We start from the raw sequence: 20,177 nt of genomic DNA, 5'->3' as shown, positions 1-20,177 counted from the left end.
TAAACACAAAAATGCTATCACTGTGCAAGGGTGCAGGTTGTAGCCGTGCTGGTCTAAGGACATAGGCAGACAAGGTTCTTTGCGTGAATCTGATATCTTTTATTAGACCAACTTAAATAGCTGGAAAGCCATTATTGAGCAAGCTTTCGGGTTCAAAAACCCTTCGCCAGGCTAAGGAAGTTTCAGCAGTTGGACTTTTCATTCCATCCAGGAAGAGCACACACCAACTGCTGGAACTTCCTTAGCCTGGCGAAGGGTTTTTGAACCCAAAAGCTTGCTTAATAATTGTTTTCCAACTATTTAAGTTGGTCTAACAAAAGCTATCAGATTCATCATTTTGCCAGTCATTTCTATTACAAATTGCTAACACCTTTTCAAATGTCCAACACTGATTTAGAAATGCAAGCGCAATAACAGGTCAATTGCCATGACTAATACATAAACTTTTAATAACCTTGGCAAAAGGTATCTTTCATTGGGCAGGTGCCACTGTTTTGACTGTACAAATGTTTTGGAAACATGCTGACAATTATACATGTTTTGGAAAAATATTTCAGGATTTCTGTATAGTGAACGAAGTTACATTAAATAAAAAGTTCAAAGCTAATAAGAAATGACCCCCAAACCTTAGCAAGCTGCTGCTTTAATTGAAAAAAAATTCTCTCTACAATCCCCAAAACATTGAACATTCACAGAATGTAGAGTTCTTTACATCCAAGTAATGTAACAAGATAATATTTTTTTTTTTTTTTTTATCTTGAGTGTTCTTTCGTAGTATCCCATCCATTAGTCACTTTCATTGTCTTGCCTTAATCTGTTGCCTTGCGCAGCATCACTTTCCTGGTCACTGTCTTTATCCCAATCTTTCATGGATGCTCCCATCATGAAGTCGTCACGCAGAATACTCCAAGCTGGCCCTTCATCAGATTTTACTTCACCCTGAAGAGAGAGCATCCAAAGAAGAAAAAAAAAACAACCCACACAGGTCAGTGTAAAAATATGGAAGAAGGATCAGAATCTTTTACACTGCAACAAAACAAGCTTCTGTATTTACACTATCTACAAAAAAGACACCCAGACAACTTGAGAGCTCACATGTTGCATTACTATATACCCATCATGCAAGAGAATTATAAGAGGACTCAACGCTACTATGAAAACATGGTTTAGGCAAAACAATAAAAGAAATGTGGAAATAAAACAATTATTTTTCCTGAACAAAAATGCAGACAACCCTGGGTTTTTCCTTTATTAAAATCTTTTTTGGCAATCAAAATGGATTCATGATATCATTTATTAACCCCCAGGTGCTGCTTCATTAGAACACTTCTTGGCACATTTCTGAAACACAAATATGGATTTAATAAAGGCTTTTGAAAAAACAAATTTAACATTTAGCATATTTTGTGATATGTGAACCAAATCCCCTTTATGTGGGATATTACCTCACTACCTGGGCCTGTCATATGGTACAAAGCTCCCTCTAAAAGAAATTGAAAGTTGATCTACAGTCAGGCAAGTCAAACAGCACTTTATTCCACATTTGCTTTTGCTTGAAAACAGAAAAAGACTCCAGTGATACTTAGAGGGTTGGTGGGTAATAGAAGGAAAGGTGACAAAGAGCTTGGTTCTAGCTAAGCTTTAGCACATTGCTGGGTTGTAGATCTCCAAGATTAAGTGGCAAAGTACACTTACACAGTGCAACATCACCACCCAGTGGCTATAATTTATTTAACACTTTATCTGGGGAGAAAAGCATTCCTATGCAGTATATGATGCACTCAAAAACTGTTCCATGTACTGAAGCACCAGCTTAGTGATCTGATCTAAACCTCAGACATTAAAACACTTCTGAGAACACAGAACAGTAACTGGTAAACAAGCACTTCACATTTCTACAGCAGATTAACTGAACAACATGGACTGTAATTTTGAAAATTAGGAAACAAGTCTGTGCACACACAAACATGAAAAACCTACTCTGTTTCCCAACTCTCCTTGGCCATAAAGATCCTCTTGTTCCCTTACCCCTCCCTAGCATTGCATCACAGACTACTGAAATACCATCCTAGAGCAGCTTTCACTTCAGTGAACCTCTACAGACCATATGATAAGCTATCAATTGCTTTCCTATCCTTCAGAATTAATATTTAACAGAATACTGTCATAAAAAATAATTGAAATGTAATGACAAGACAAATAGTGACGGATGCTGCTTTTCCTATTACATATAAAGGATTTTAGGCAACTGTAATTATTTTCACATTTACTCATGCCTCCTATTTATAGAGCATTTCTAGATACTTGTGGGTGTGTGAGGTATTAGAATACAGAATGCAGTACACATAACCTTGCTTTCATGTGATCTCAGGAGAGAACAAAGAAAGAAGGATTCTTTTACAGGAAAGGGGAATGGAGTACCAAGGAAAGTCAGTAAAGCAAAAATGTAAGAAAGGTAATATATAAAGAACACAAGAACACATGGAACAACTGGCTTATCAAGAATTTTTTTTATGTTAACAAGCATCAAACACAGTAGCTCTCATCTAGAATTATGATTTATCCTCTATTTGTACAAGCAAGCTCTCTCTCACAGGACTATGCTGTTGTTGGTTTTGTTGTTTTGGGGTTTGGTTTTTTTTTGGGGGGGGGGGGTTGCCCATTTTACCCCAGATTATTTTCAAGGGCCCAATCCAGAAAAATGTAGCCTTCATAACTGCTGCTCATTGACTTCTTGTGCATTTTCTGGGCTTCACAGCTACACTCTTCTGTATTGCAGGGAGTTTTTCCTCCTATTTCCAGAAGCAATGGAATTGACAACAGCCCCTTCCCCTAGAGCAGTTTCTCCAACTTCTCCATTACAGCGATTGGCCTTAAGTATACAACAATGTAGAACTCCATTGCGTTCACTATGCAGGTAGAAGTAAGAGCAGTACAGCACCCTCACTGTAGAGCTTGTTAGACAACCGATAGTGTGCTTTACACCAGTATAGATTTTTCCCACCTGGGAAAGGGAAATAAGATACTGTATGAAGGTAACTGGTATGAATACATCAATATCACTGCATCAGCAAGAAAGTTAGATTCCTGATCACTCATTCAGGCGCAATTCTGTGTACACCAGATTTGAGGTTCACAAAGGGGGAGTTTACCTACTCTGCAGGCTTTCTTTTTTGCATCCATCTAGGGCAGTTATGCTCAGTATTCTGGTCCTACCTAGTGTAAAAAACAAGTAATTTGGGGCTTAGCTGGGCCCCAACTATTTTATATGGCATTTACCTTGTCAAGGAAGGGAGACCAAAATGATTACAGAAAGCCCTCACAAACTTCCCTACCTTGAACACATTTACCAATTGCCACCTCCTGGTAAATTTTTAAACATGCAAATAGACGAATCCAACTTGTTTTTGCAATGAGTTGCTTTTACTAAAAAAAAAAAAAACAACAACAAAAAAAAAAACACCCCAAAAAACACACGCACAGACGAGGTATCCAGGTTATAGCCATATTGGCCTAGAGGAAAAATAAATCAGGGCTCATGGTAGAGGTGATACCTTTTATTAGACCAGCAAGATGTTTGCTAAAAAAAAGAAAAAAAAATCTTTAATTGCAAGCTTTCGGGCACAAACGTCCTTTATCCAGCATTGGAGAAAAGATTGTAAAAGTTCTCTTGGATAGAAATGAAAGTTCATCTGCAATAGGATTTGACAGAGGAGTCAATAGATGGAAAACTCCTCTGGGCAGAGAGTTCTTAGCTGGTAAGGAGTCTCCCAGCTCTCTTGTTCTTTTGCAAAAATCTTGTTGGTCTAATAAAAGATATCACCTCTACCACGAGCCCTGATGCACAGACAAGACTCCAAATTAATTACTGGGATTTGAAATATACAGTGCTTTTTGACAGATAAATAGCAAGCAGAATCAATGGTGCATTCTGAGTAACGACACCAAAAGGCTAGAAAATAGGAAAGCGGGGAAAGTTCAAATTTAGAATGAGCTGATCTTTGGTAAGCCACTGGACCATCTTGAGCTCAGTCAAGAGAATAGCAATAACTGCATAAAAAGCAGGACCTCAATAAGAACCAGATGTTGAACCTAAATAGAGCTACTGTTTGTTATGTAAATGAGCAACACACACACAGTTTGATTAATAGCTGACAAGAATCCACTCAAAAGTAAGACAAAAGCAGCATATCTGTCCTAAAGGTGAAGATTTACATTAGCTTTCAATTTTAAAATATACTGTCACCTGGGAAAACCTATGCTCACTCCATATAGCTGGGGAAAATTTCTCCCACAGGGAATAAAAAGCCAAGTAGGCAATTGAAGAAAACACAATAGACTGACCTTATTTCAAGTGTACCCACAAACCAAATTAAGTCCTGGGAAAACATGCATTGAATAAGTTTGGAGAATTAGCAATTAGTTCATGTTTAATACCAGTGCTTGTTTTATTGATGCAAGAATGCTCATGTCTTCGGGTTTTTAATGCCTTAATATAGTTTTATCTAAACAAAACAAACTGACTCTTGGCACTTGTAAAATAAACCAGCTTTAAATCCATATGACTGCTCTGAGTTTTCACTCAGCTGTTTGTCCACATCTTCCAGATTTTACTATGATATTGAAGTCCCCTTTAAACATCCCTAAATGAAAGCACAAACCAAAACACATGTAAATATTTGCACAAAATGCTACACAAGCTGATTGTTTTGGAAAGGCAAGAAGAAAGAAAGCCATTGTGCTTTACACGCACAGAACAAACTTGTTCCTATTCTCAAACCACTACATGGAAAACTGGGATAAAATGTATACCAAACATGTCTGATATTTTCTAGTGCTCATGTTGCTTTGCTTTTATGCCAGAATTTCAAACTCAGGCTAACTCGATCTCTGTTCTTCAGCCTCCTTAACTTTTAGAAGTCTTTAAGTCTTCTGCATGTTGGTTTTAATTCCCCAGGTTTGTAACATGCATGCAAATTGGTCAGATTAGTCTCTACAACACACCACGTTAGGATATTGGTGTACAGTAGGGGCAGGCAAAATACAGCCCACAGGGCGGATCCATCCCACCAAGCATTTTCATGTGCCCTGCCCAGCTCTTCCACCCATGGGGGTGGGAGCGAGGCACCCATGTGTACACCTGCCCCCCAAACATACTCTATTACTTCACTCTCACCTCGTGCAGTTTCTGGGCAGGGCTGCTGCTGCCAATGCTGCAGCCCCAGGGACCTGCTCTGCTTCCCTGGTCTCCTGCTGGCTCCTGGCAGCAGGCAGGGAAGCAATATGGGCAGGGTTGCAGCTGGGAGGGAGTGCGGAGCATGGGGCTGGGGTGGCAGCAGCAGCAGGGAGCTGGGGTGGGCAGCACGTGGGTGTGTGTGGGGTGGGGGGGGTGCAGACCCTACCACACTCCCCCATAGCACGCAGCCCCGGCAGGTGGTAGCAATGGCAGCAGCAGCAGGCAGGGCACTCAGGTGTCCATAAGGGTATTGCCAGTGCTTCTTGCCAGTCACGTGCAGCCCCTGAACTAGCACAGCACAGGAGGGAAGCCCTGCATGCTGGAGCCAGGTGCCTTTGCTGCCGGGGCTGCAAAGCACAGAGGAAAAGCCCCATGGGCTGGAGACCACTGCCTTCCTCGCCCCCCAGGAGAAGGCACCTGGGGCTTCCCGCCTCTGCAGTGCCGCCCCATCAGGTAAGACAGTGGGCTCCAGCCCGCAGGGCTTCCCTCCTGAGCTGTGCTAGTGTGGGGGCTGCACATGACTGCTGGGGAGCACCAGCAATACAGACAGCCCCAGTGGAGGCTGCGCCCTTACCCCAATATGCAGCACCGGCCAGAGCCATGCCCCACTGGGCACCTGCACCCTGAGCGCCCTGCCTGCTGCTGCACCATGGGGGAAGTGTGGGGAGGTCCCCACACCCTGCACCTACAACCCCCTACATATACACAACCCCCCCCACACAGCCTTACACCCTACCACACACACACACACACACACACACACCATACACACAAACCCACCTCACAGACCACACCCCCACCACACAAAACTAAGAATTTATTTTTCAGTTATTATGCAATCACTTCTACATACACTACACAAACAGAAATATGACAAATATTTTTTGTAATAAAATTAAAATATAGTAGGTGTTTGACTTTTAGTGTATAATTTGTTTTTTTTTCTGGCTCTAAGATGGTACCCCCCCCCCAGGAGTATTTGGCTGGGGGGGAGGGGAAGGGAGAAGAGGAGGGGCAAGGGGAGGGACTTCTGGTGGCAAAGGTCAGGAGTTAGGGCTGGGACTTCCAATCCCAAGATGGTAACAAGGGGGTGAGGCAATAGTCAAGGGACAGGGCCACCCATGCGGCCCTCGATAGCTCACCAAAACTTGCTAAGCGGCCCTCTACCTGAAATAATTGCCAACCCCTGGTGTCCAGTGACTTGTTTTACCACCACCAGAAATATTCAGAAGCACAGCACGACTGATTAGCTGACATAAAGGCAATCTACAAACCACAGGGGCTCTTGGAAAATTTGCTCACATAACAATGGCATATCATCACACAAGATGCTGAACATGCAAACAAAATGCATTTAAACTAGCTTGAAGAGCTCTGCATGCAATGAAGCTGAGCAGCCAACACCAGGCTGGACAACAGCTTGGAAAGGACCGACTGGTGCACTCAACTGACTTCTCCAGCCAGAGTGCCTAAAGAAATCCTACCTTAGTACAGTAGCAAGTACATGGGAACAGGATAGCAACTGTACACGTGTGCAGCTGGAGAACAAATATTGGCTGCTTCCCTCCTTCCTAGCACCTCATACAGGTGAGTATGCCACAAGTTTGAATGCAGCTGGCACAAGTGCAGCTTAGCTATATGGATGCTTCACATGGGTTAATTCTACACTGCACCAGAGCCACGTGCATTGAGCCTCCCAGCCAAGTCTTAGAAGTAGTAGTAAGGCTGGGGTCCCTTCAGGATAGAAGATGCCATCATAAAAGGCTATATTACTCTGTAGTTAGGATTTGTCTTGGGACCTGTACTGCAGTAATTGGTCTGTGAGGGACCTTTATCACAAGAGGAAGTATTTGTATATTTGTGAAATAATATGTACTCAGGTTTGGAACAGGATATACTGGTGTTTTCCTGTGTCTTATTGTACAGGACTATAACAAATTGGGTTACAATAATTAGGGTACATCATGCTAGCACAGTGGTTCTTAACCTTGTTAAACTCAAAACATTCCTCAGAACATGCCAGTTCTTAGCTTTCATTAAATTTATTGATGATGGAAAAATAGAAAGACAACAACAGGTCAGAACATTTTGGATTCCTATTTGAAATCTCTAGGTGGCACCCAGGTTGAGAATCACTGCAGTAGTGTGATTGAGAGGGCAGCACAATTACAACTAAGCACTCTTAAAGAGCAAAGAGAGGAGGATTCTATCCCTCTTGGCTAAATACAGACAGTTAAAAAGCCCAAGGCAGAATCAATTCAATTTTCACAGGTTAGTCTAAGCTGCATACACAACCAATAAGCAAGCGAACAAACATTTACTTTTGATTCCAGAAATGCAGCCACAAGCCTGCCATGGCTCAGGCCAGAAGCCAGAGGGCACTAGAGTACACCTCCATGCTCAGCTGGAGCAGACCGCTTGGGTCAAAGCTAGCCCACCCACCCTGAGAAGGAAGGGGGTAGTTAGGGGGGAGGTGCAAAGCATCCAGGGATGCTGGGGGACTGTGGAATCTGGAGGGGATCTGGGACAGAATTTCAATAAATTGATCTAACCTAAAAATCAGTAAAATCTGATACTACATGCATCCAGGTTTACCTTAACTGGTTTCAGCCATTTTGAAAGCAGTTTATGTACACTGGTTTGTGTGCAATTTCTGTCCCTAGCCCTTAAGATGAGATATCAAGGAACACACCCAGCAAAAAGCACAGTTCCTGACCCTACAGCAAGGACATGTCAGACTAAAGATGCTGGGGCCATTCCGTGGCTTTCCACAGACCATCTTTGCACCTTTGGCTAACTATTACTATGGGAACTTTGTTCCCCTTTCAGCAAAATGCTGAAGAAAAAACATACAAGCTGTCAAGAAAGTTGGGGATTTGGTGCACATCAAGTACATGAATACCATTCTCTAGAAGGTGTGATCAACTGTAAACTCTAAAAATGACAAGCCCACACATATTTTGCAAACTTAACGTGCTGGTTATAATCCTAAATTTCCCTTGCTTTTATTTTATACTTCAGATGAACTACTATTGCATGCACAGGCATTTTTCTGCCTTTTTGATTCACTCTCTTTACCTTGGTCTACAATTAGGTGTTTATTTGTACCTGTCAAGGAAGGAATTTCCAATATAAGCATTTTAAGCAACAACTTTAAGTCAAGATAAAACATTTCTAACATTTTTGTCTTAAAGCCTAATTAATCCAAACTGCATCTCTGACTGCACCTACTTTCTTCAATACAGTAGTCTGAAAGCTCCAAATATAGGAGGCACTTGTTGCCATGAAAAACAAACGCAACTGAAACATCTCAGAATGGACTTCTGTCAAATTTCTGAAGCAGTTATCAAAAAGAGTAAGTCATCCTAATGGAAGCATGTCATTTGCAACATTGGTAAAACAAGAGCCCTAAGCAAGAGCTCATGACTTATTTTTCTATCACCACCACCACTCAAAAATTAATCAAAATTAGTGCTATGAAAACATTTAAATGAACAACAAGCTGCAACAAGGCATTCCTAATTTGTTAGTAGTTATACCCACATGACCATTACTACCCTTAAAACTATGTTCCATCTGCAATTTAAGACACACAACAGACTGACTGGCCAAGGAGACCAAACTTCCTTCTCACTTCCCTAACACTGGTTACTACTGAACAAGATAAAGAGACATCAAACAGAGCAATGTGGGAAAGTCTATACTAATACTCTTGCCCTCAGCTTGAAGAACATGTTTGTATATTTGAATTTGCAACTATGAAATGCCACCACGAAACTTCTCTCCATCATACTCCTGCATGGCATGATCTTGTCCAATATCCCACTGACAGAATTCTAATTTCTGACTCTTCTACCACCTTCCTATCTCACTGCCTTTACTACAAAGCACTTTCCTTTTCTAACAGTCCTCTCTTTTATTCCGTGCCCATTCTACAAACCAAATGAAACAGGTCTATTATTTGAATAAAGAATGATTGTGCAATGGAGGACCATTATACTGCACGTGCAAAAAGTGCATAGGCATTTTAATTCTAGCATTTCTTGGTTTCCGGATGCTTGACTTCACTACCTCACCATTCTTTAAAACAGTTTACTCCATCTATAAAATGGAAGGAATTACTCAATACAGAATATTACTTAATATTTAAGAAAGTGGTATATGACCTTGCAAACTAAGAAGGGATATAAAGGGCACAAAAAAGGGGCTGAAGTGTGACATTACCCAAGTCCTAGAGCCTGGCACTCTATTACATATGCAAAAAAGGGTTTTCAACTCATTGTCCCAGGTCGGGGTATGTGCTCCAGGGCTGGAGAGCAGGCCCACTTCACACTTAAGTTCACAGAGGAAGAGGAGAACTCAGTGAAGATCAAGAATTGAATTACCTAACAAACTCTCCTGAGCACAAGCTGGTGTCCATTTCAGAGCCTTGCCAATTAGGAAAAATCTGGGTGGAAGTTAAAAGAAAAAAATCACGGTATAATAAAAAGCACATCTGACCCAACACTAAACTACTTCCATTCCTGCCTCTATAGTACCTCTACAAAACCGGCTGACAACAACTAGGGCACACGAGCTTGTACGTGTCTTGGTGCTGACATGTCTTGGTGCTGACATGGGTAGACTACTTCCAATAACAAAAAGTTAACAGCTTAATTTTCTTAGTTAACAGTTTATAGCTAGCTTGGGTATCACTACACCACTGTGTACACTATCTTGCAATGCTAAATCTGGTCAAGACAGCTGGAAACAAAAAATTAAACCACTGGCAAAAACAAATATTTTTCCCTGATCTTAGCCTAAGGAATAGTTAAGCCGTTTTCTTGGAAACAAAAGCGTGAAGTGCTCTTAACTATTGGCAGTGTTACCAGTTCCACCCATAATGAAGCACCATAAATGGGTAAGGGCCTGGACAGATACACAAATAAAATCCCTGCTGTAAAGACTACATCTCTGTTCTGTGTCCATTCTATGAATCTTACTGTCCTGGACTCTATATCTGGCAACCTTCACAAATACTACGTTCACACACAATTTGTTAAAACCATACAAGTTACATTCTCTGAACAGACTATATACCAATTTGGTTTGGGAAAATATTTTAACATTCCTAGAATATGCCAGTTGTTCAACATACCCTTATGCTCCAGGGTAATTTCTCCAAATACTTGTTCTTAGAGATAAGTGTCATTCAATACACATTTAAAAGCCCTCTGGACAGCAAATGAGAATGACTAAATTAAAAATGTTACAGTATATTTAAAATGACCCCATACTGCTGATGTTAAGAGAAACACACATGATTTCATTTATTCATAGCTCTAACTAGGAGTCTCTTGTGTACACTAGAAAGAACACAGGCATTTCCAGTAAACAAACATTACAGCAAATTGTTTACAATGTTTGGATTCCAGTCGCTCCTATTCCAACTTATATGCAAGTAAACCATTGGACTTACTACAGAGAGGAAATTGAGGCACAAGTGTTGATTTTAATTTTGAGCGTAGCTGGAAGACCACCCACAGCTTAGTGATCTGAGCAAGGAATCCCCCTCTCCGCCTCCCTCCTTACATGCTCCTCTTGGCTTATTTGCAATGGTGTGGTGAAGAGAAAAGAATGCTTTGACCTAGTGCGCACAGAGGTTTAACCACACACTAACCTGATAAAGCCCAGGCTGCATTACAGGGATCCTAAGAACAAATATTCATCTGGCTTAAGTGTGTGTGTGGGGGGGTGGAGGGGGAGAAGAAATTAAAATAAAGTCCTTTTTATAATATCATTATTATATGTTTGATTGTAAAGAGATGTAATACAAGTCACTTGCATTCCGAGATATTTACAAGAAAAAGTTTTGATTTGCTTGGGTAAAAAACAAACACACACAGCAAGTTATAAGAGTATTCACCTCACAAGATGCCAAAATTAAATAAATTTAAAAACACAATATAATAATAAAAAAAGAAAGACTATATTTTTGGTGCTTTTGCTACAATTGTGGTGCTCCCCGACAGCAACCATCCCCAAATTCTTTCCATGGCAAGAATAATTTTATTACATGCTGCTGTAAGACAACATATGGACATGTTGGCAAAGAAATTCATATTGCACCTGTTTAAAATTGTAATGAAAGATCTAGGAGTAATGTAATTGGGAGCTTCCCCGGAAAAAATACCATTCACTTGTATTTATGTATCCAGACTGTACCATAGGCCTTCCAGAAGACACAAACTATGCACATCCCACTTAAAAAGAATCCAAAATCAACTTGACGTGATCAGTTAAGAAAAAGAAAGGAAAAAACCCCCCAAGAGTTCAAAGCAATTTTGAAATAATAGGCTACCCTGCCAGTATGTGATTTTACAGTTACATTTTCATGGTTACGTTTCTTCCCCCCACCTCTCCCTTATTCTGTTAATAAAGAAAAAAAGCCACAAACACAGTCTATAAAGGGAAGGGATTGTGAAACAGACTACACAGATCATTTAGGAATTGTAGTTAAACAAGCAAAAGAGACTGGGTAGAACCTTACCTCTCATTTCCTTTCAGTTAGCCTTTTAGGTGCCATTTGTACTAACATAAGTAACACGAGTCCAAACAGAAGTGTGATTTTTCACAATGATGGTACTATTGGCTTAATTACATTTTAGGCTGAATATTGTTCTAAAACTCTTTTCTTCTATAGAAAACTAATTCATTTAAACAGAATGGCCCACAGGGCATTTGAAAGTTGTTGAGCACAATAGAAAATAGGCTCCTCTTAATTTATTGTTGTGCAGCCAATGCAAACACCCTGAAAAACAAACATTGCTTAAAATATCAGATTGTCTATCCTAAACATGGTTGTAAAGTATACTGCAGATATTAAGGGTAGGAAATGTTTATGTAGGTACATGCAAGTAGTGTCCTGCAATATGCAGCAAGATACTCAAATTACAGCATCTCAGAAGTCAAGCAACACAGTGCAGAGAGTTACGAGCCCACATTATCTTTCTCCATCACAGATACCGCCCCTAAACAGCCTAGGCATGACACATTTGTACTGGTGCCAACAAGGTGCAAATAGATCATATAAACCTGTAACAGAGTAACTGGGTGCACCTACACAAGACATTTACTGTACAGTTGAGTAATTAACTGTGCAGTAAACGTCTCAGCATCTATACGTGCACCCGTTAGGGTGCACAAAACTAATAAGTTCAGCAGGAGGGTAGGACTTACATTAAATACACGTCCTACCCTGCTGCAGTTCTCTCATGTACAGGCCAACCAGCAGCATGTGTGTAGAGGCCAACTGGCTGGCTAGGACACAAGGGTGCTTCAGCATGGGGTCTGCCTGCCAGTTAGCCCCATGTTGAAGCACCCTCATGCCCCAGCGAGCCCCTTTGCAGCATACTGCACTGAGTGCCACCTCCCCACCAACCCCAGGCTCCCTGCCAGCCAGGGCTGCTGCAACCTGGCTCACTGAGCTGTGGTCCTTACACATGTGTAAAACACACACTTGGGAGCTTCCTGGGAAGGATAAACTCTGCAGTTTATGGCTGTGTATTAATGGCATATGTAGCTGCATCCAGTACATATAAACCAGTGGTCAAATTGCCCTGGGAAGAGGGAAAACATCACCAAGGTAAGTTATACTTGTGTAGGGGTCCAGAATCCACAGCTCACCCCCCAAAGCAGTTTGCTCAAGGAAATCAGGCTGTTGCCAAATTCCCAACTAACAGTACAACTGGTGGGGCATGCTGGACGCTTCAGACGAAGTACGGCAATAGCAGAAGACTGAAATCTACTATGCTGGGATAAACTGCTTGTACATCTAACTCAAATCCCAGTATAAATGGCTCATGTGTCCAGGCCTTAGTAAAACAAGGCGGTCAATTACTTTCTAGAAGAATGTACAGTTGTCTTCTCTCTAGATTTATTTTATTTATTTATTTAAAAAAAAAATGATGATATACAACATTATAGATCAGAAACTGAAACCACCATACCTAATATCTAAAATGAATGTCTACTACTACACTAAAGATTACTAATAACAAAGATTCATACAACTGATGTACAGAAACATACCGCAAAAATGGGGTCACCAAAAGAAAAATGTTTGGGCCAACAATGCCTGTGTATATAACCCACTTCATTTTCAGACAAACACCTTCATTCCCCAAGCTGTCTCATTAATCTCCGTCAGTTGTACACTCACTCACTGCATTACTTACGAGAAACAAAATCCACCCACTCACCCATCATGGTTAGGACGTCAATGCACTAAAATTAGTCAGTCTAGGCAATCAATATGCTGCTTCCTCATACTCGGCCTGTATACACTTGCCTTTTTCTTGCGTTTCAGTTCTGGGCAGATGCAGGCTTTCTTTCCTGTGTTTGTACAAGCAGGACAATGAGATCCTGGCTTATAACTAGGGTTCTTAGGTATAATGGGGATACAGGTAATAAATTAATGGTATGCTGAAGCTGTGTGTGTGGGCTTTTTTAAACAAGTAAAAGTTGCTATTTATGTCCATTCTTATTTGGTGACTATTTGTGTAACACATTAAGAGGCTAGCATTACTAGAACCATACACTTTGTTTACGTGTCAGGTAAGGTTTAGGGTGGCCGCAATGCTCTGTCAAAAAGTAGCTTCACCCTGATCTGGAAAGACCAGGCTGTATCAAAAAGAATAAATTTTATGTTTGTTTAGCCTCTGGCCTCTGCTGACAATTCTGCCAAATCTCGGTCATCTGTGCCAGGAACGTGTGCTGGTTCAGACTGACAGAATTATATGGACTTAGTGGAAAATTCCACCCATGATCCTAGAAGGAAAAATAAAATAAGACTAAAGGAGAGTGTCTATTTAAGGAAAAGAACCTCTTAAAAAAAAAATAAAAAGAACACATCTCAAACTAAAGAGTTTCTCCAGACACTGTTGCAAGGAAGTTCAACATTGCAGCTGACAAAGGGGTGTCAAACAGCTTTCCAGGGTAGAATTAATACAACTATCATCAACCATATACTGGCTGGACCTATATTTCCATAAACCAGGACTGTCCAACTGGCAGTCCCTGGGCCACATTTGGCCCATGAGGGGTTAATGGGCTCTTCTCTGGCTGCCATGTTCTATATTGCTCCTGCTGCTGTAGCAGTGGCAGCAGCTGCCAGTGTCTTTGGGGCTGTGCAGAATGGTTGGAGGAAGCATGGTAAGTTTGCTACCCAGGGAGCAGGGGGGAGGCTTGAGCTGTCCCTGCACCACAGCACTGGCATGGGGAAATTAAGCTGGGAGCTCATGCAATTTGCAAAGCAGCAGTTAGGGGTTGGGTGGGGGGAGAAGAGGGGGGGCAAGAAAATAGCCTTCCACATGACAACAAATCGGCTCACATTACTTACATTGCAAGGGGGAGCTTGCCTGCCCACAGCAGCATGGGGGCTCACATGGTGTGAGGTGGTGGAAGGCTGGTGTGGCCTGTGACAGTAGGTAGACATGTGCAGCAGCAGCCAGGGTTGGGGTTAATGCAACAGGCTGGTACAGCACAAAGTCCTTGTGGTGTGCAACCCAGAACCCATGACTGGTGAGGCGTGCTGCAAACTTTAGACAGCCCTGCTATGAATTAAAAAAGAACCAGAGTTCAGAAACCAACACTGATCCCACCTGTTATACAGCCTACCCAAGGGAAGCTCTCAGGCTACTGCAAAGATATATCTAGAAAAAATAGAGCAACAGCGCCAGGAGTGAAGAGGTCCTTGGCCCTCCTTGGGACTTGCAATTAATAAAAATTACAGCCTTTTAAGCAATAGCTTTAGCTTTACTTAGAAAAGTGCTACAGGAACAGATGGACTGGATTTGGACAGCATTATTAATTGGAAAAGGAGGCAAAAATACGACACTTGATCTGAGCCCTCAACCCACATTTCAAATCAAGAGACTTGATCCCTCAAAGAGAAACACTCTCTGAATCTCTCCCACTCTCTCATCCTTCCCCCCACCCAAGAATCTGATTGAAATTCATAAATCTGATAGCAGACTGGATATCGGATTTGAATTAAAAATCAGTATTAATAACTTAATCAAGCCAGGAATAGACGAGTCATCACTCAGACTTTTTTTGAAGAAGGAAAGGGCCTACAGTAAAAAGGGTTTTAGTCCTGAGTTTTACTACAAAACTGAATATTTTAAAGCAGGAAAAGGAGAAGACTACCAAAGAACCTTGATACCTTTCTACAAGTAGAAGGTATTGTTCTTATCAAGGCAACCAATTTATATAGAACAGTCACTCTTACATTATGCAACTGTCTAACTTTATGGGCAGCTGCAGACTCAATGAGGACTAAAATAAGTTTCCCTCAGCACTTCAGATTTGGGGTGCACCAATAAAGAGTTTCTCGGCCGATACCGATAGCCGACTATTAATGAGCCATACTGGCCAATACCGATACACTAACCGATTTGGTTGCATATGACACTGAAGGCTGCTGGAGTGCGCCAAAAAAAAGTTTATTAATGTTAGTACTCTAAAATGTACTGACATAAGTACATGTGTCTTTTTCTGACATGCTCCAGCAGCCTCCAGTGTCACATGCATCAGTGTCCCAGTGCTTACAAATGGCAGGGGCGCTTGACCTAAAGCTCATCAAATGAGCTTTAGTTCAAGTGATGCCACCACCATTCTTAAGCGCAGGGATGCTTTCAAGCAGAGCAGAGCCAAGTGGGGCAACGGCAGATGCAGACTGCTCGCTGTGGACTCAGGGCTCTCCACCCTGCTACCTTTGCACCAGGAGCCCCACGCCCCATGTCCCCTGCCTGCCTGGCAGGAGGCACAACTCACCACCCCCACTGCTGCCAGGTAGGCAGGGGGTACACAGCTGGTGCAGGGCTCCTGAGGGAAAGGCAGTAGAGCAGAGAGTTCAGAGCCCACAGCAAGCAACCCACATCCACCCCATGCACAAATATGAGGGGGAAGGGGGAGGCAGATGCCCCCCCATGCATCCCCTGGGGGTTAGGCACAGTGGTGGGGAGCCATTCCCCACCACGTCCTTTGTCCTTTGGATAAGGCACCCGTGGCTCCATCCTGCTCCCCACCTTGGGTCCCATGTACTGCCCTGGCTGGGCAGCGCCCCCAGACTATGCCCCAGTCCCTCCCTCACTGTGGGAACATTGATCTGCTCCCCACCCGATGTCCCTTCCCCTCCACAGACTTACTTGCAGGGAGCTGCTCTCCATGTTTCCTGGTTGTTTTTCTGGCCATGTGCATGAATGCAGCCAGGCACATGCATGCGGTACTCCCTGCGTCTTGCTCCTGGCAGCCCCAAGCAGGACCCCTTGCAGGCTAGAACACTGCCACCTGCAAGGAGAAACCCGCTGTTTCCCAAGGGAACCCAGGCGTTCAAGGGGCCCAGGCCAGAAGGTATAATTTATAGGAGAACATTATCAGCTACAATGGTCAAAGAAAGCCAACAGCTGATAATATAAATTTTCCTTTTTATCGGTGCTGAGCTGATATGCAAGCAATATATAGGTGAACCTCTACTTCAGATAAAGGAAAATACCTGACAAAAGAATAGAGTACATGGATACAGAAAAATCCCTTTCTAACTGTTGATCCAAGACTAATACTTAAGGTCTTGGATTGTGAAAGGAGTTTGGGAGACAAAACTTGGTAGCTACAGAACCTTCCGTTATAAGTGCATGCATGCGTGCACACTTTCCGCCCCTCTCATCCAGCCAAAACCTACTCCCTCACAAAGAACACAGCTTTTGCAGCGTGTTGTGAAGTCAACAAATTCAGGTTTTGGACTATTCCCATAGTTATCTTCCAATAAAGTTTGAAATTGTTCTTATCACCAAAAAAAAGCAGCCAACATCTCCACAGTCAGCAGGTACAGCTGCCAAAGTGAAAAACAGAAGCCTTTATTTGATAACGCATGGCACTCATCTTAGCTGTTCCAGTTTTCAAGATGGTAGCCACTTAGAAATTGAAGTCCTGGAAAAATGTAAGACACCCGAACAACAGATTCATTTCTTGCCTTGGCACTTTGCAAGACAACAAACCTTTACAGCTGCCACCGACCAGAAGCAATATTTTTGCACTTGGCTAGCACTCAATAAATACAGAATTTCAGACCAGCAAAATCTTTAAAACCCTAAAATATAACTGTTTGGCCAAAGGAGGACTTTGTTGAAAGGAATCCTTAGGTCTTTCACACATTACTTTCCAAGTCCTCTCACTTACTTAAAATACTAAAAGCCAGGGCTGGACATAGGTATGGGCAAACCAGGCGGCTGCCCGGAGCCTGGACAGAAAGGGTGCCCAAAAATGGTAATTTTTATTATCATCATTATCTCTGGCAAAGGGGGGCCCAATACTAAAAGTTTGCCTGGGGCCACCAGGAGTCTAGATACAGTGCTGTTAATAGTGAAAGTATAGCATAACACTGTAAGCAAGTACCTCCCAAATATCTAATACGCTGAAGGCTACAACTCACCTATTAATCCATTCTACTTTAAAAATAGGGAACTAGATAGGTAGTGTGATTTGCCCAAGATCTCACAAGGTCTGTGGCAGAGTAGGAAATTTAATCCACGCTTTCTGAGTCTCACTCTTCCTTCTTTTTGCTTCCGACTCATGGCTTCACAATATTTTTTTGCATGTTTTTCTTGTATGGATCTTTCACACTACGCAAAGTATGAAACTGGCCTTAAGGGAAAGTGAAATAGACTGTACACACAGAGCTGTCAAAGCTCAGAGTAAGTCATATGAAATGAGGTAGCTCCTCTTTGATCATTAAGCAAGACAGTTTTAATATCTCCTGTAAGAATAATAGGTATTAAAAACAAAAACAACCAAAAACCCCCAAAAGAGATCCTTTTTTAAGTTTAGTGCCAATCTGAAGCCCTTCTTAAAAAATTAGCAGATTCTAAGAAAATAAATACATTACCAAACCTTGCAACTACTCCTCCAATTTAACCCAGCAGCTGTTATACTCCTGAACTACTCTGTTCACCAAGAAAAATAAAAGGAAATGCAGGTGTAAACAGAGATCATATTTAATATATTATTCACTGGTTTGCAACTGTAAAAGTCAGAACAATCACAGCTAACTACCCTTAAGTTACAAAAGTTGAGAAAATTGTTCTTCAAGATGATCTGTGACAAACTGCTGAAATGGGGCAAAACAAAGTGGTTCAAATAAACTCTCCCTAATCTTTCGGTGATTTCCAATAGAAAACCTTTTTTTTAGTGTTCTGAAATAATATTTTTCTATTTAAGTTATCCTGCCAATAATTATGGAAAGACCTTAAGAGAGCTGCTTTGTGACACTCTAACCCAAGCAAGCCCTTTGTGTAAGCAACTCCCCTTTAAATACAAACACACAAAAAAAAACCCTTAAATTGCCTTAAAATCAGAGCCAAAACCTCTGACAATTTTTTTTTTTAACAAGGGGGTTTGGGTGAAAACCCTTGGCCTTGCAGGCTTCTGTCACCAAATCACTTTAAGGAAGGAGTAGAAAGCTGCTAATCTGTAGTTTAGCCAATAATCAGAAGACAGCTGTCTCCATAACACTGTTTGACAATGTGGCAAGTCTGTAAACATGCAGAAAGAACTGGAATTTAGAGAGAAAGCATAGGATTCCTAAAAAGGACCCACAGAACTACCAATGATCTGAAACATTTCACAGCAAGGGAACACGTTTCTGATACTGCCAGGCAACATGAGGCACATGAAAATAAAGGTCCAAATTAGTAAGACAAGCTTCAACTAAGCGAGTTGTGATGCTATGGGCTGCTAAAGCCTCAGTCAAAACACAATCCAATCAAATTTGGTTCAGGACAAAATATCTGGTTAAAATAGCTCTGGAGGTGATAGTTTTAGAATTCAGTAAAGCAGTCCTAATAGGATTGGACATTTTGGTGTCTGTGTATTATGTATTTATAGGAAGATCAGAAGATGCACGCCACAAATAAAAAAACCACTGAAACAGCAATAGCTAGGAAAATAGGGCAATACCACAATCCCCTGTGCATCACTAATCTAATACAAAAATAAAGAATTTGAAATTATCTTATAATAAGTAGAGCTGGTAGTGCCACCTCTAGCTAACGTGGCCAGACATTCAAGTTATTCAGCCTCCACTTCCATCTGCTAATAACTTTGCCAAACATTTATTGGTTTGAAATTTTCATGCCATGCATTTGCTCTGGACTGTTTATTTGGAGGGGGAAAATGTCAGCTAAAATGATTCAGCCATTTTAAAGTGTGAGGTTAGGTTAAAATGCTGCTTTTTTCCAAGAAAGTCTTACAAGCATTACACTGTAAAAAAACCTTATCTCCCTTATGCTTTGAAGCACGGTCTTAAGTGATGGGGTCTCACCCTGGAGCTGGAGTTTTCTGCTGTCCCACTAAAAATTCAAGCAGATCTGGCTAAATTATGAGGCTCTTAGAAAGAACAAAAACAACTGAGTTCATACATACTCAGCAGAGATCCACTAGAACTTGCAGGATAAACCCTAAGAAAGACCTGTTCTTATTAAGCATGCTTGAGATGCTTGCCCCATCCCAGAAAGACCAAGTTTGTTCCAGCTCAGGCCTGCCAAAGATTGAGCAGGACTTTCTAGGTCCATCTATACCACTACTTCACTGCGCCAGGCAGTCCTTCACTAACATACACTGCACTCCTCCACTAGGGACAGAAGTTACACATAAACTGGTTTAAGTGATCAGAAACCAGTTTAAACCTGTAACAGAAGAGAAGTTCAGTGCATATAAACCAGTTTCAAAAAGGCAAAATTGGCTTAAGATAAACCTCGCTGAATGGAGTATCAGACTTAACTGATTTAGGTCAAACTGGTTAATAAAACTTCTATCCCAGACCCCTTTCTGGTTCAAGTTAAATCACAGCCCCCCAGCATGCTTTGCAGCCTTGGGCTGGGCTGTGCTGTCTACTCCAGAAAGC

The 20,177-nt window shown here is 41.7% G+C and overlaps 1 protein-coding gene across 1 annotated transcript in view; it reads right to left on the bottom strand.

Annotated features, from left to right (window-relative positions):
* Positions 1 to 426: 426 nt before the first annotated feature.
* RRP15 (ribosomal RNA processing 15 homolog) overlaps positions 427 to 20,177 on the bottom strand; it is a 38,112-nt gene continuing 18,361 nt past the window's right edge. The window contains exon 5 of the mRNA XM_019516465.1: positions 427 to 939. Within this exon, the coding sequence (XP_019372010.1) occupies positions 787 to 939 (153 nt within the window). The 3' untranslated portion in view covers positions 427 to 786. The remainder of the gene's footprint in view (positions 940 to 20,177) is intronic.

This window comes from Gavialis gangeticus, unplaced genomic scaffold (genome assembly GCF_001723915.1).
Source record: "Gavialis gangeticus isolate Ggan-Ray unplaced genomic scaffold, GavGan_comp1, whole genome shotgun sequence".
Lineage (NCBI taxonomy): Eukaryota > Metazoa > Chordata > Crocodylia > Gavialidae > Gavialis > Gavialis gangeticus.
Note: the sequence above shows the minus strand (reverse complement) of the source record. Positions and strands in the feature narration are given on the sequence as shown.